Raw genomic sequence first — 12936 nt, 5'->3', positions numbered from 1 at the left:
AAGTGTACCTATGATAAAAATTACAGACCTCTACATGCTTTGTAAGTAGGAAAACCTGCAAAATCGGCAGTGTATCAAATACTTCTCCCCACTGTATGTATGTGTATGAGTGTGTGTGTGTACCTCTGCTTTCAGCCTCTCTATCTCTGTGTCCTGGTCCTCTAACTGGGTGCGTATCTGGTTGGCCGCCACCTTCTCTGTCTCCATGATCTGGACCAGGTGGATGTACTTCTGCATCAGGACTTCGCGCTCAATGATGATGTCAGAGTAACTACAGGTGTGGAATGGTAAGTGTTGAATGTTAAAACTAAGTTGACATGGTGAACATTGCACAGCGAACATTGATACATATTACCAAGAAAAATTATTTTCAAAGTTAACATTATAGCATTCATATATTCATAATCCATCAATGTACATTAGTAACAGCAAAACATACACATCTAGTTCAGTGGTAGTCTCTGGGAGGGAGGAAGGAAGGAAGGAAGGAAGGAAGGAAGGAAGGAAGGAAGGAAGGAAGGAAGGAAGGAAGGAAGGAAGGAAGGAATGGATGGAGAGAGGGAGGGAGACAGAGATGTTATGATTAGTGGGATCAAGAGAAAGAGAAGAGACAGAGAGAGTGAGGTGGAGTGTTGAGGTCAGGGGTGTGTTGTAATCACTATGGCAGTACAGCACCAAAGTGTGAACTAAATGTGAACCGCTCTGAGCAGAGCACGCACGCACACACACACACACACACACACACACACACACACACACACACACACACACACACACAATCTCTTGCAAATGGAGCAGACATGTGGAGAGGGGATTGTGTGTGTGTGTGTTTAGCGTGTGGATCACTATACAGTCACTGTGTGCCTTAGAGCAGATCAAGCCACACTGGCTACTTAGGGGAGAGTCAGCTGTTGCATTTACATGTGTGTCATGAGTACAACAAGCAAGCCAGACTCAAATCAAGCCCTAACTCCTATCCTTCCCCCAGCCCCTAGCTGCTACCTCTTGTAAAGAGGTGTTGAGGTTTTGTTGTTGGATAGACTCCACCCTCTTACCTGGCCTGTTGGATATACTCCACCCACTTATTGCAGTCTGACTCCTCCTCTGTCCGCAACTCCAGAGGCTTCTGACCGTCATGGCCAAACACCACCAGGAAGTAGTGCTGGAGGAAACAGGAAACAGAAATACTATTACCTGGAAGTAAACAGGAAATAGAATCAACATGTGAAGGTGCTACTCAATCAATTGCAGGTATCAGATCAAATCAAAGTTTATTGGTTACATGCGCCGAATACAACAGGTGTAGTAGACCTTACGGTGAAATGCTTAATTACAGGCTCTAACCAATAGTGCAAAAAAATATTTTAAGTGAACAATAGGTAAGTAAAGAAAAAGAACAACAGTTAAAAAGACAGTGAAAAATAACAGTAGCGAGGCTATATACAGTAGCGAGGCTATAGACAGTAGCGAGGCTATAGACAGTAGCGAGGCTATAGACAGTAGCGAGGCTATATACAGTAGCGAGGCTATATACAGTAGAGGCTATAGACAGTAGCGAGGCTATATACAGTAGCGAGGCTATAGACAGTAGCGAGGCTATAGACAGTAGCGAGGCTATATACAGTAGAGGCTATAGACAGTAGTGAGGCTATATACAGTAGCGAGGCTATAGACAGTAGCGAGGCTATATACAGTAGCGAGGCTATAACAGTAGCGGGGCTATATACAGTAGCGAGGCTATATACAGTAGAGGCTATAGACAGTAGCGAGGCTATATACAGTAGCTAGGCTATATACAGTAGCGAGGCTATATACAGTAGCGAGGCTATATACAGTAGAGAGGCTATAGACAGTAGCGAGGCTATATACAGTAACGAGGCTATATACAGTAGCGAGGCTATATACAGTAGCGAGGCTATAGACAGTAGCGAGGCTATAACAGTAGCGAGGCTATATACAGTAGCGAGGCTATATACAGTAGAGAGGCTATAGACAGTAGCGAGGCTATATACAGTAGCGAGGCTATATACAGTAGCGAGGCTATAACAGTAGCGAGGCTATATACAGTAGCGAGGCTATATACAGTAGCGAGGCTATATACAGTAGAGAGGCTATAGACAGTAGCGAGGCTATATACAGTAGCGAGGCTATATACAGTAGCGAGGCTATAGACAGTAGCGAGGCTATAGACAGTAGCGAGGCTATAACAGTAGCGAGGCTATAGACAGTAGCGAGGCTATAACAGTAGCGAGGCTATAGACAGTAGCGAGGCTATAACAGTAGCGAGGCTATAACAGTAGCGAGGCTATAGACAGTGCGAGGCTATAACAGTAGCGAGGCTATAGACAGTAGGGAGGCTATATACAGTAGCGAGGCTATATACAGTAGCGAGGCTATATACAGTAGCGAGGCTATAGACAGTAGCGAGGCTATAACAGTAGCAAGGCTATAGACAGTAGCGAGGCTATAACAGTAGTGAGGCTATAACAGTAGCGATGCTATAGACAGTAGCGAGGCTATAACAGTAACGAGGCTATAACAGTAGCGAGGCTATATACAGTAGCGATGCTATAGACAGTGCGAGGCTATATACAGTAGCGAGGCTATATACAGTAGCGAGGCTATAACAGTAGCGAGGCTATAACAGTAGCGATGCTATAGACAGTGCGAGGCTATATACAGTAGCGAGGCTATATACAGTAGCGAGGCTATATACAGTAGCGAGGCTATAACAGTAGCGAGGCTATAACAGTAGCGAGGCTATATACAGTAGCGATGCTATAACAGTAGCGATGCTATAACAGTAGCGAGGCTATATACAGTAGCGAGGCTATAACAGTAGCGATGCTATAACAGTAGCGAGGCTATATACAGTAGCGAGGCTATATACAGTAGCGAGGCTATATACAGTAGCGAGGCTATAACAGTAGCGAGGCTATAACAGTAGCGAGGCTATATACAGTAGCGAGGCTATATACAGTAGCGAGGCTATAACAGTAGCGAGGCTATAACAGTAGCGAGGCTATATACAGTAGCGATGCTATAACAGTAGCGATGCTATAACAGTAGCGAGGCTATATACAGTAGCGAGGCTATAACAGTAGCGATGCTATAACAGTAGCGAGGCTATATACAGTAGCGAGGCTATATACAGTAGCGAGGCTATATACAGTAGCGAGGCTATAACAGTAGCGAGGCTATAACAGTAGCGAGGCTATATACAGTAGCGAGGCTATATACAGTAGCGAGGCTATAACAGTAGCGAGGCTATAACAGTAGCGAGGCTATATACAGTAGCGATGCTATAACAGTAGCGATGCTATAACAGTAGCGAGGCTATATACAGTAGCGAGGCTATAACAGTAGCGATGCTATAACAGTAGCGAGGCTATATACAGTAGCGAGGCTATATACAGTAGCGAGGCTATATACAGTAGCGAGGCTATAACAGTAGCGAGGCTATAACAGTAGCGAGGCTATATACAGGCACCGGTTAGTCAGGCTGATTGAGATAGTATGTACATGTAGATATGGTTAAATTGACAATGCATATATGATGAACAGAGAGTAGCAGTAGCGTAAAAGAGGCGATGTTTGTAGTGCTTTCAGAAGTGTTTGATTTGCACAGCAGCATGTCCTGGAATGCCACACAAGCTCGCACACATTCACACACACACGCACACACATAGACACACACACACACACATAGACACACACACACACACGCACACACATAGACACACACACACACACACACACACACACACACACACACACACACAAGTTGCTCTTTCTCTGACAGGAATCCAATAAACACACAATTTCCTCCATGTTAGGTGTTCCCACCACATAAACAATACTCTCAGAATATAAAGAATGAGTTAATTGTTTATTTTTATTTTTTTAAATGTAGAGAACATTTCTTGAGTCCTTGCCACTGGGCATGAAAAGCAGGAAATGTTGTCCCAAATGACTTCTATCTGTGACTCAGTTCACTGACCAAAACACATTAGAGGGAACAGGAGAGTGCTATAAAGGTCATAGTACAGAACCAGGTTTCCTGCAAAATAAACAATTGTCTTATTTACCCAGCAAACATGACCCCATTGGCCCCATATGGATATTCAGTGGGCAAGGTGGGCACGGGCTAGCCCACCGCAATCCCACATCAGCCCAATTAATACATTCCTATTAAATAGCAAAGGCCCATTGACCTAATGTGGGCAGCCTACATGGGGACAATATTTTAGCCCGGACTGGGACCACATTGTCAATCAAATCAAACCATTGTGTCAATGTGGACATGTTTGCTGGGTAACTACTGTGGGTAACTTCTGCCCACTCATTCCTTGGGGGGAAAGGAGAGTGACTGTTTATGTAAGAAAGAATGTCTCTATTCTATTCTATTTGACATTATTGTTACATTTTGAATGTTCAATTTCTATTTTAAATTAGAATGTCATTTAATACAATTATTAATATAATGTCACCACTGATCTGCTAATTTAGAAAATAAAGATGTGAATCTGTATGCGATACATAAAAGGCTGGACTCAATGACAATATGTTTTCATAGAATTAGATTCAAATTCCACCACAAGCCGTTGTTTATATCAAATAAAATCAGATGATACAAAAATGTGCATGTATATAGGCGGGTAAGAGACACTAGCGTGGGCAGAGAGAAGCTTGGGGGCTTGTTTGTGTGTGTATATGTGTGTGTATGTGTGTGTGCAGGTTACATAACGACCAGGGCTTGTGCAGCTTCTTACTGCTGCTAATCCGGCCTCCCCAGCCTAAGGTCTGCTGTCAGCTGGGGGATAACAATGAGAGAGAGTACTTTATTTTTAGTATTTGGCCCAAAACAAGTACTTTTATTTTAGTATTTGAATGGTTATTTGTAAAAAACAAATAGTCTACCAAATTGTATTCGAGGGTATTTTCAAATACTTATTTGTAATGCTATTTTCAAGTACCTGGGATAAATGCATGGGTGTGTATTTGAGTATTTCCAAATACATTAAACTACTTGTCTAAAAATATTTATAATAAAGTAGAAAGTAGAATACTTACTAAAGTATAATATTTTAAATAGTATTCGAACCCAGGTCTTGTGTGTATGTGAATGTGTGTGTGTGTTCACGTGTGTGTGTTAATGTGAGGACAGATGAATGATTTCTGCTGGTTAGCTGGCTACCATGGCTGCTTACAGCAGCAAATCACAAACATGCCCCCCCCACCCCTCTCTCTCTCTGGTTGATTTTTGTGGTATTATATGCTGGTTCTAAATGTAGTTTCATTGCTTTACTTGTCCTGACAAAATGGTCTCTCATCTTCTCTCAGTCTCTCTATAACTGTCACAGTCAGACACTGTCACAGCAGAGTTTCACACACAAAACCTCTAAAAACCCTCCCTTCAGTCCCTCCTCCTCTTCTCATCATAATAAATACTGTCAATCACATCCCAGCGCTCTCTCTCTCCTTATCATCTATATTTCTCTCTACTCATCTTCAGCCTCTCTCTCCCTCAATCCATACCTCTTTCACTATTTCCCCAGCCTCCTCTTAGCCTTATCATCTCCCATTCTCTCCCTCCTTCTCTTTTTCTCTAATTATCTCTCCCCCTCTTTCTGAGAAAACTTGTAGGCTACCTTACATAACATTTCTTGAAGTGCTTCTGTGTGTATGGTGTGCGTGGTGTGTTGACAGCGATGTGTGGGTGTGTGTGTGTGTGATGTGTTCTAAAACTGTGCCACTTCAACAACCGTAGTAACCATGGTAACCCCTCAATCAGCCGACTGGTTGGCGCTGAAGTAGCCATCTTATTAGCACAAAGAACTTTCCTCTGCTGAGAGGTATATTATATAACAACTTACATAAAGAGAGAGATCAGAAAGAGAGAGAAAGACAGAGAGACAGAGAATGCGAGAGAGAGAGACAGAGACAGGCAGTGAGACAGACAGACAGAGACAGACAGACAGACAGACAGACAGACAGACAGACAGACAGACAGACAGACAGACAGACAGACAGACAGACAGACAGACAGACAGAGAGAGAGATACACAGACAGACAGACAGACAGACAGAGAGAGAGAGAGAGAGAGAGAGAGAGAGAGAGAGAGAGAGAGAGAGAGAGAGAGAGAGACAGAACACTTACAGGCAGGCAGTATTCCCTATTTTTTGCAGCCCCTCCCTACCCTCCTTCGCTCGTCCTCCATATAAAACAATTCATGCTTTATTTGGCCTCATTTGCATCTGCAGCTCTCAATGTTGCTTCAGGGTCCTTTGCACGCCCCCCCTCCCAAAAGCATTAAAGGAAACACTGATTCCCAAACTGCTGCTGTTTGCTAATTTACAGTCTGATCTGACCCCCCCCCCAACCCTGCCTTTTCACCAGCGACTGAGCCTTCACATGGAACTATCTCCCCTCTCACACACTGTCTACAGCCTCAGAGCCCACAGCAAGGCTACAGAGACACATGCTATCCTCCACTACCTCACAAGACCAACACCACACACACACACACAGACAACCAGGACCAGAGACATTAACACAATGCACAGCCCAAACCCCCCAGACATGTACAGTTGCTACAGTAGTTGATAAAAGTTTTTTAAATGATGACAACAGCAACTTTAAGGAGATGAGGCTGCTGCTAGGCACAATATATTCCAAACTGCTCAGTGTGTGTGTGTTTGTGCTATCTGCAATGTTTTTGTCTGGTTTAAAGGCAAAGCAGCTAGCAAGGTACTTCTCCGTGCAGTCATGGGCAGCCTAGCTGTAGGCCTATGGAAAAGAGGGTGCTTTCTAAATCCATGAGTGTCCAGATATCCGTGACCTTTGACCTGTTTGAATCCTTTTTGACTGTAATTGTGATACATAGGATTAAAATGAAGTATCTAATGTGTGTATGTGTGCACGTGTGTGTTTGTGTTTGCGTGTGTGTTACTGTTTGAGTGTCTGTGTGTGTTTGTGTGTGTCTGTTTCTGTTTGTGTGTGTGCGTCTTTAAACCCCTCTCACTTTGCAGCCTTTGGAGCTGTGTGTTTGTTGTCCAGTAAGTGGCATTTATCCAACAGGATCAAGCACTGTATTGTTTGGGATGTACCATGAATATGCTAAGCTGAAGCACCAGGTAGAAATGAATTAGGTTTACAACACCTTAGTAATAACATTGTAATAATATCTATTGTTATACTACTGTTATAAGACTGTTCTATACCTGTTTGCTGCTCAACTGTATCAAACCTGTTAAGGAGCATGTTCCCTACCATGGGGTCAAAACGTTGACCTCACACACACTATAAACCAGGGGTTCCCAGTCCCAACTTTTGTCTCCCAGGGCCCCCTTTTTTGCCTTTGAAATACACCACCAAAAGCTTGATTGTGTATAATTTGAGGGACCTAGGAAAGTTTTTATTTTTATATATTGAAGCTCATTTCCTGAAATTCCACATAGTTTTACAACACTCATGACATAATTGAGGTAGGCTATTTAATGATCATTAAAAAATAATAATAATAATAATAATAATGGATAAGGAAAATAAAGTCTAGACCCGATTTCCCCAGATGTTATTCCGCTACCTAATATGTTTTATTATAATAATTTATATTAACCCTCTATTTAATTATACATAATCTTTTACAGAAAGTAAATATATCAATTGATAGCGACACACATTGTATAACTGCTTGAATTTAAGCCGTAGCTCAGATTCTGAATGTCATAGAGACAGACCATATATCCCCCATGTGCATCAGAGTTGCGTCTTCCCCCAGCGTTTTACAGCTTGTTTCTACCCAAAAGCATCACAGATTTCAGTGCCGTTATAGATCGGTATATAAAATCGCAAATAACCCTCAAATCAAGGAAAGTTCCACGCCCCCAGGTAACTTTGGGGGGTGCGACCCCTAGAATGGGAACCTCTGCTATAAACCACATGCGCACATCACATACACATCACACACATTTCACACACACACCTGAGCTGAGCAGAATACAGTGCACACAGTAGGTTCAGTGACCTCATTTATAACATGCAATCACTGGAGTAACAGAATCTGAGGGGAGGAAGAGTGTAATATACTACAGTTGCAAATTCTCATGTTGCAATAAGGTTTGTTCAATGTTTAATGGAGACATATGACTATAACTGAGTACCACCAGAGCTAGCTGTGAGAGCTAGATAAGGGTGTCAGACATGGGGTGCAGGGGCCATCTGATGTGGCCAAATGTTATCTAATCAACGTGTGTTCCCAACACCAGCAACCACCAACCTCTCAGATAACATGGCCAGATCTGATGTGACAATAAACATCCCTCTTCCTGGTGCCTCCAGGCTATGAGCTAATCACTGTCTTACTAGATGATGATTGCAGTGGTGTGTAGGGGATTTTTGTTGTCGTCCTATTTTCACCAATGAGCTACCTTTCTGACACTTCTGATCTAATTAGTGTTTTCAACTAAAATAAAAATGTAATAAGCACAAGGACCTGGACATGATTTTTGAAGCTAAATGATGTTGATACCCCTGATTTAGAGGCTGTAAAGTGATGTTAATATGAAGTGAGTAGCCTATATTTAGTACAGGACAAGGATGCAGGTGTTGGTTTCAGGGTCATTTCAAAGGCAGGGGTTGAATACCGTGCCAAGGTGACGTCAAGAGGCACACATTGGAGATACACAGACAGATACTGAGTATGCAAAGAGTTTGAGAAACACAGAGATATATACAAATACAGATGAATGGAAAAACATTTATATAAGAAACATTTGCATTGATGTGCGTATCCAAAGGTAGACTACTGTACTGTATACAGAGAAAGTGAACATGCTGTCTCCACTCTCCGAATGTGAGGATGTAAAGTAAACAGGAAAACGTCTTGTTGCCAGTTACTGACTCCATGCAGCTCGTCACAATAACAAAGATGTCGGCCAGTAATGGAGCTCTTCATATGGCTACTGGACTAGTATTTCCATATTTAGCTTTAGTTCACTACATTGGAATATAGTACAGCAACTGTCATGAGGATATGGCAAAGTAGTCTGCACTGCCATGTTCTAAAACCACAACACTTCTAGTGTAAAGTCACATTTAGAAATATTCTACACATTGTACATGTATTCCAGGTAGCCTATGGAGGAAATCAATTGTCATCCCTCCATCCCACCTCTCCTCTCAACGAAAGTGCACCTTCTCTGCTTAATCCTCGTCCTTAATCTGTTTTATGCAAGAAAACAGGGAGACAAACCTGTGTCAACACTGCGAGCAGAGACCAAAACACAGAATCATGTCTGGTGCACTGCACTACAGTGGTAACTAGGGTACCTAACCCACCTGCTGCTTGTCCACAGTCTCTTTGCTGACCGCGGAGCCTTTGTGCGCGGGAACCCTCTCGCACGTGCACCCCTCCAGCAAGTAAATCCCAGAGGGCCGCGTGCTCTGGTCGTTGTCGAAGTAAAAGAGCACATTCTGGTAGAGAGCGAAGTACTTGTCGTTCCACCGACTGTTCTCCGTAGACTTCTTGCTCATGATACCGCGTTTTGTGCCCTCTTTACGCGCGACAACCGACAGATATAGAGCGTGGCCCTCATTATATCGCACGCTCTTCTGCATTTTCCGTGAGACCCCTTCTCGCTGTCGATTTCGATAAGTGGTCGTTGTTGTTGATGTCATATCTGTGACATCTCTCTCATAGTTTCAAAGAGAGTTGGACAGGAAATGAGGGAGAGGAAGTAGATGTGAAGGAGCGAAAGAGGTAATCCAAGTTTACCACGGACGTGCAGGGAAAAGTTTGGAGTCCTATCCACGCAGCGCGCTGCAAAGCAGCAGACACTAGCGCCTTAAACTCACTCAGGACTCACCAACCAGAAATTAATATATACACCCACGTTGCAATGCCTCAAACTTTCAGAAAGTGTTCTGAACGGACCCAAATGACAAGAACATGTATATACACAATGGAAAATCGCAAAATCGTATCGTTCAGGCTGTAGCTGCGTAAAACCAAAATAGATTAAGGGAACAAACGGTGAAAACAGCGCTAATCGGATTTGACAGGTCGCTCTGGACTAGAGCTACTGTCTGTCACTGTAGAATAGCCTGGTTACGGTCTGTCTTTCGGGGCGGGACGACTGACGGTCATTGTACAGTCTAGCTGCAGCGTTTGCGCCTCCCTCACGCTCAGTTGTAGGGGCGGACTGGGACAAGAATTCTGCCTACATCACTGCATGTGCCACCAACTCATCGCTAACCATACACACACAACCCATCACCACAAATACACCCTGACCCTACACACCCGATTTAGACACAGGCAGTAGTGCTGACATATAACATTGGCAGTACAGTACAGATTTCGCAACCATTTCTGTACCAGTGACTGGCGAGACATGGTCCTCTTCCTCTTTTTTAACCAGCTCATGTTGAAAACAAATACAAGATGTAAACACACCACTGGAGATACAGCTCACGAGTGGTGTAAAGTACTGAAGTAAAAATACTTGAAAGTACTAATTAAGACATTTTTGTGTGTATCTGTACTTTACTTTACTATTTTTGACTACTTTTACTTCACTACATTCTTAAATCAAATAATGTACTTTTTCCTCCATACATTTCCCCTGACACCAAAAAGTACTCGTTACACTTTCAATGCTTAGTAGGACATGAACATGGTCCAATTCACACACTTATTAAGAGAACATTCCTGGTCATATTGCCTTTGATCTGGCAGACTCACTAAATACAAATGCTCAGTTTGTAAATGATGCCTGAGTGTTGGAGTGTGGATAAGGACACGAAAAGTGTGCTGTCTGGTTTGCTTAATATAAGAAATTGAAAATGATTCATACTTTTACTTTTGATACTTAATAATATTTTAGCAATTACATTTAATTTTAATACTTATGTATATTTAAAACCAAATACTTTTAGACTTTTACTCAACTAGTATTTTACGGGGTGACACCATTTCTTGAGTCATTTTCTATTAAGGTATATTTTCTCATACTCGAGTATGACGATTGGTTACTTTTTCTACCAGTGCAGCGCACCACTGTGCCTCTGCTCTAGCCATTTTGTTACCTCCCTGTTGTGCTGTGTTGGTGTTTGGTATGATTCCCAATTAGAGGCAGCTGGCTATCGTTGTCTCTAATTGGGGATCATATTTAAGTAGCATTTTTTCCACCTGTGTTTGATGGGATATTGTTTTGAGTTAATGTATGTTACACCTCTTAGTTACGGTTTGTTGTTTGTTTCGTTCTTTCTTTGTTGTTTTGTGCATTTCTAATAAATAATATGTGGAAACCATATCGCGCTGCAGCTTGGTCCGATAATTATTCCAGCGAACGTGACAGAATATCCCATCAAACCAGGACCAAGCAGCGTGCCTAAAGAGGGAAGGATTTCTGGACATGGGAAGAAGTGATGGGAAGATGCGAAACCCTTCCTTTGCGACAGACGGAAGGAGATTATGGAAGACAGCGACGACGACAGAGTTCGCGGCTACAGAAAGCCCAAGGACAACCCCAAGTTGTTTTTTTGGGGGGGAGGCACATGGAGCTGGTGGCTGAGCAGAGGGAAGAGCCAGAGACTGTCAGGGAGGCAATGGAAAAGTTGGGAGAGAGTGAGATGAGAGAGATGTTGTGCAAGTGTGTTTTGCTCAACATCCGACCAGAGGATCCGGTTAGGAGTCTGGTGCAACCTGTGCCGGTTCCACGCTTCTGGCCTCAAGTGCACCTCTCCAGTCCGGTGCGTCCTGTGCCTGCTCCTCGCACTCACCCTGAGGTGCATGTCGCCAGTCCGGTGCCACCTGCGCCGGCCCCATGCATCAGGCCTCCAGTGTACCTCCCCAGTCCAGAGCTTCCAGCGACGGTCCCCGGTCCGGAGCCTCCTGAGACGGTCCACGGTCTGGAACCTCCTGCGACGGTCCTCAGTCCGGAACCTCCAGCTCCATGGCCGGAGCCTTCCCCTGTGCCGATGCCCAGTCTAAGCACGGTGTCCAGTCCAGCTCCAAGGCCAGAGTCTTATTCTGCGTTGGTGCCCAGTCCAGGCACAGCGTCCAGTCCCGCTCCATGGCGGGAGCCTTCTCCTGCGCCAATGCCCAGTCCAGGCGTCCAGTTCAGCTCCATGGCCGGAGCCTTCTCCTGCGCCGGTGCTCAGTCCAGATACGGCGCCCAGTCCTGCTCCATGGCAGGAGCCTTCCTCTTCACTGATGTCCAGTCCAGATCTGGTGCCCAGTCCCGCTCCATGGCAGGAGCCTTCCTTCATACCGAGGTCCAGTCTAGGCACAGTGTTTAGCCCGTGTCCATGGCTGGATCCACGGGATGAGCGGGTTCTTCGGCCAGCACCAGAGTTGCCACCAAAGATGGTGGATCCGCGAGCTGAGCGGGTTCTTCATCCCGCACCAGAGCCGCCCCCGATGCTGGCAGATCCGCGGGATGAGCGGGTACTTCGACCCGCACCAGAGCCGCCACCGACACTAGACACCCCCCCTAACTCTCCCTTTTGGTTTCAGGTTTTGCGGCCGGAGTCCGCACCTTTAGGGGGGGGGGGTACTGTCACGTCCTGACCATAGAGAGCCCTTATTTTATATGGTAGCGTAGGTCAGGGCGTGACTGGGGGGTTTTCTAGTTATTATTTTCTATGTGGGGTTCGAGTTTAGTTTTTCTATGTTGGTGTTTGGTATGACTCCCAATTAGAGGCAGCTGGCTATCGTTGTCTCTAATTGGGGGATCATATTTAAGTAGCATTTTTTCCTCCTGTGTTTGATGGGATATTGTTTCTAATAAATAATATGTGGAAACCATATCGCGCTGCAGCTTGGTCCGATAATTATTCCAGCGAACGTGACAGCCTGTCTGCTTACTAAAGACTTATACAGTGGGGCAAAAAAAGTATTTAGTCAGCCACAAATTGTGCAAGTTCTC

At 44.2% G+C, this 12936-nt stretch overlaps 1 protein-coding gene across 2 annotated transcripts in view; it reads right to left on the bottom strand.

The window, feature by feature from the left end:
• Nucleotides 1-10091, bottom strand: part of LOC115121362 (ras-specific guanine nucleotide-releasing factor 2-like) — a 61434-nt gene extending 51343 nt beyond the window's left edge. Inside the window, exons 1-3 of one of the 2 annotated variants that reach the window (XM_065007501.1) lie at nt 9344-10091; nt 1056-1162; nt 124-271 (exon numbers count right to left, since the gene is read on the bottom strand). In XM_065007501.1, coding sequence (XP_064863573.1) covers nt 124-271; nt 1056-1162; nt 9344-9682 — 594 coding nt within the window. In that variant the 5' untranslated portion in view covers nt 9683-10091. The remainder of the gene's footprint in view (nt 1-123; nt 272-1055; nt 1163-9343) is intronic. The other variant, XM_065007502.1, reaches the window with a different exon arrangement.
• Nucleotides 10092-12936: the final 2845 nt, after the last annotated feature.

Source organism: Oncorhynchus nerka, linkage group LG22 (assembly GCF_034236695.1).
Source record: "Oncorhynchus nerka isolate Pitt River linkage group LG22, Oner_Uvic_2.0, whole genome shotgun sequence".
In the NCBI taxonomy this organism is placed as follows: domain Eukaryota; kingdom Metazoa; phylum Chordata; class Actinopteri; order Salmoniformes; family Salmonidae; genus Oncorhynchus; species Oncorhynchus nerka.
Note: the sequence above shows the minus strand (reverse complement) of the source record. Positions and strands in the feature narration are given on the sequence as shown.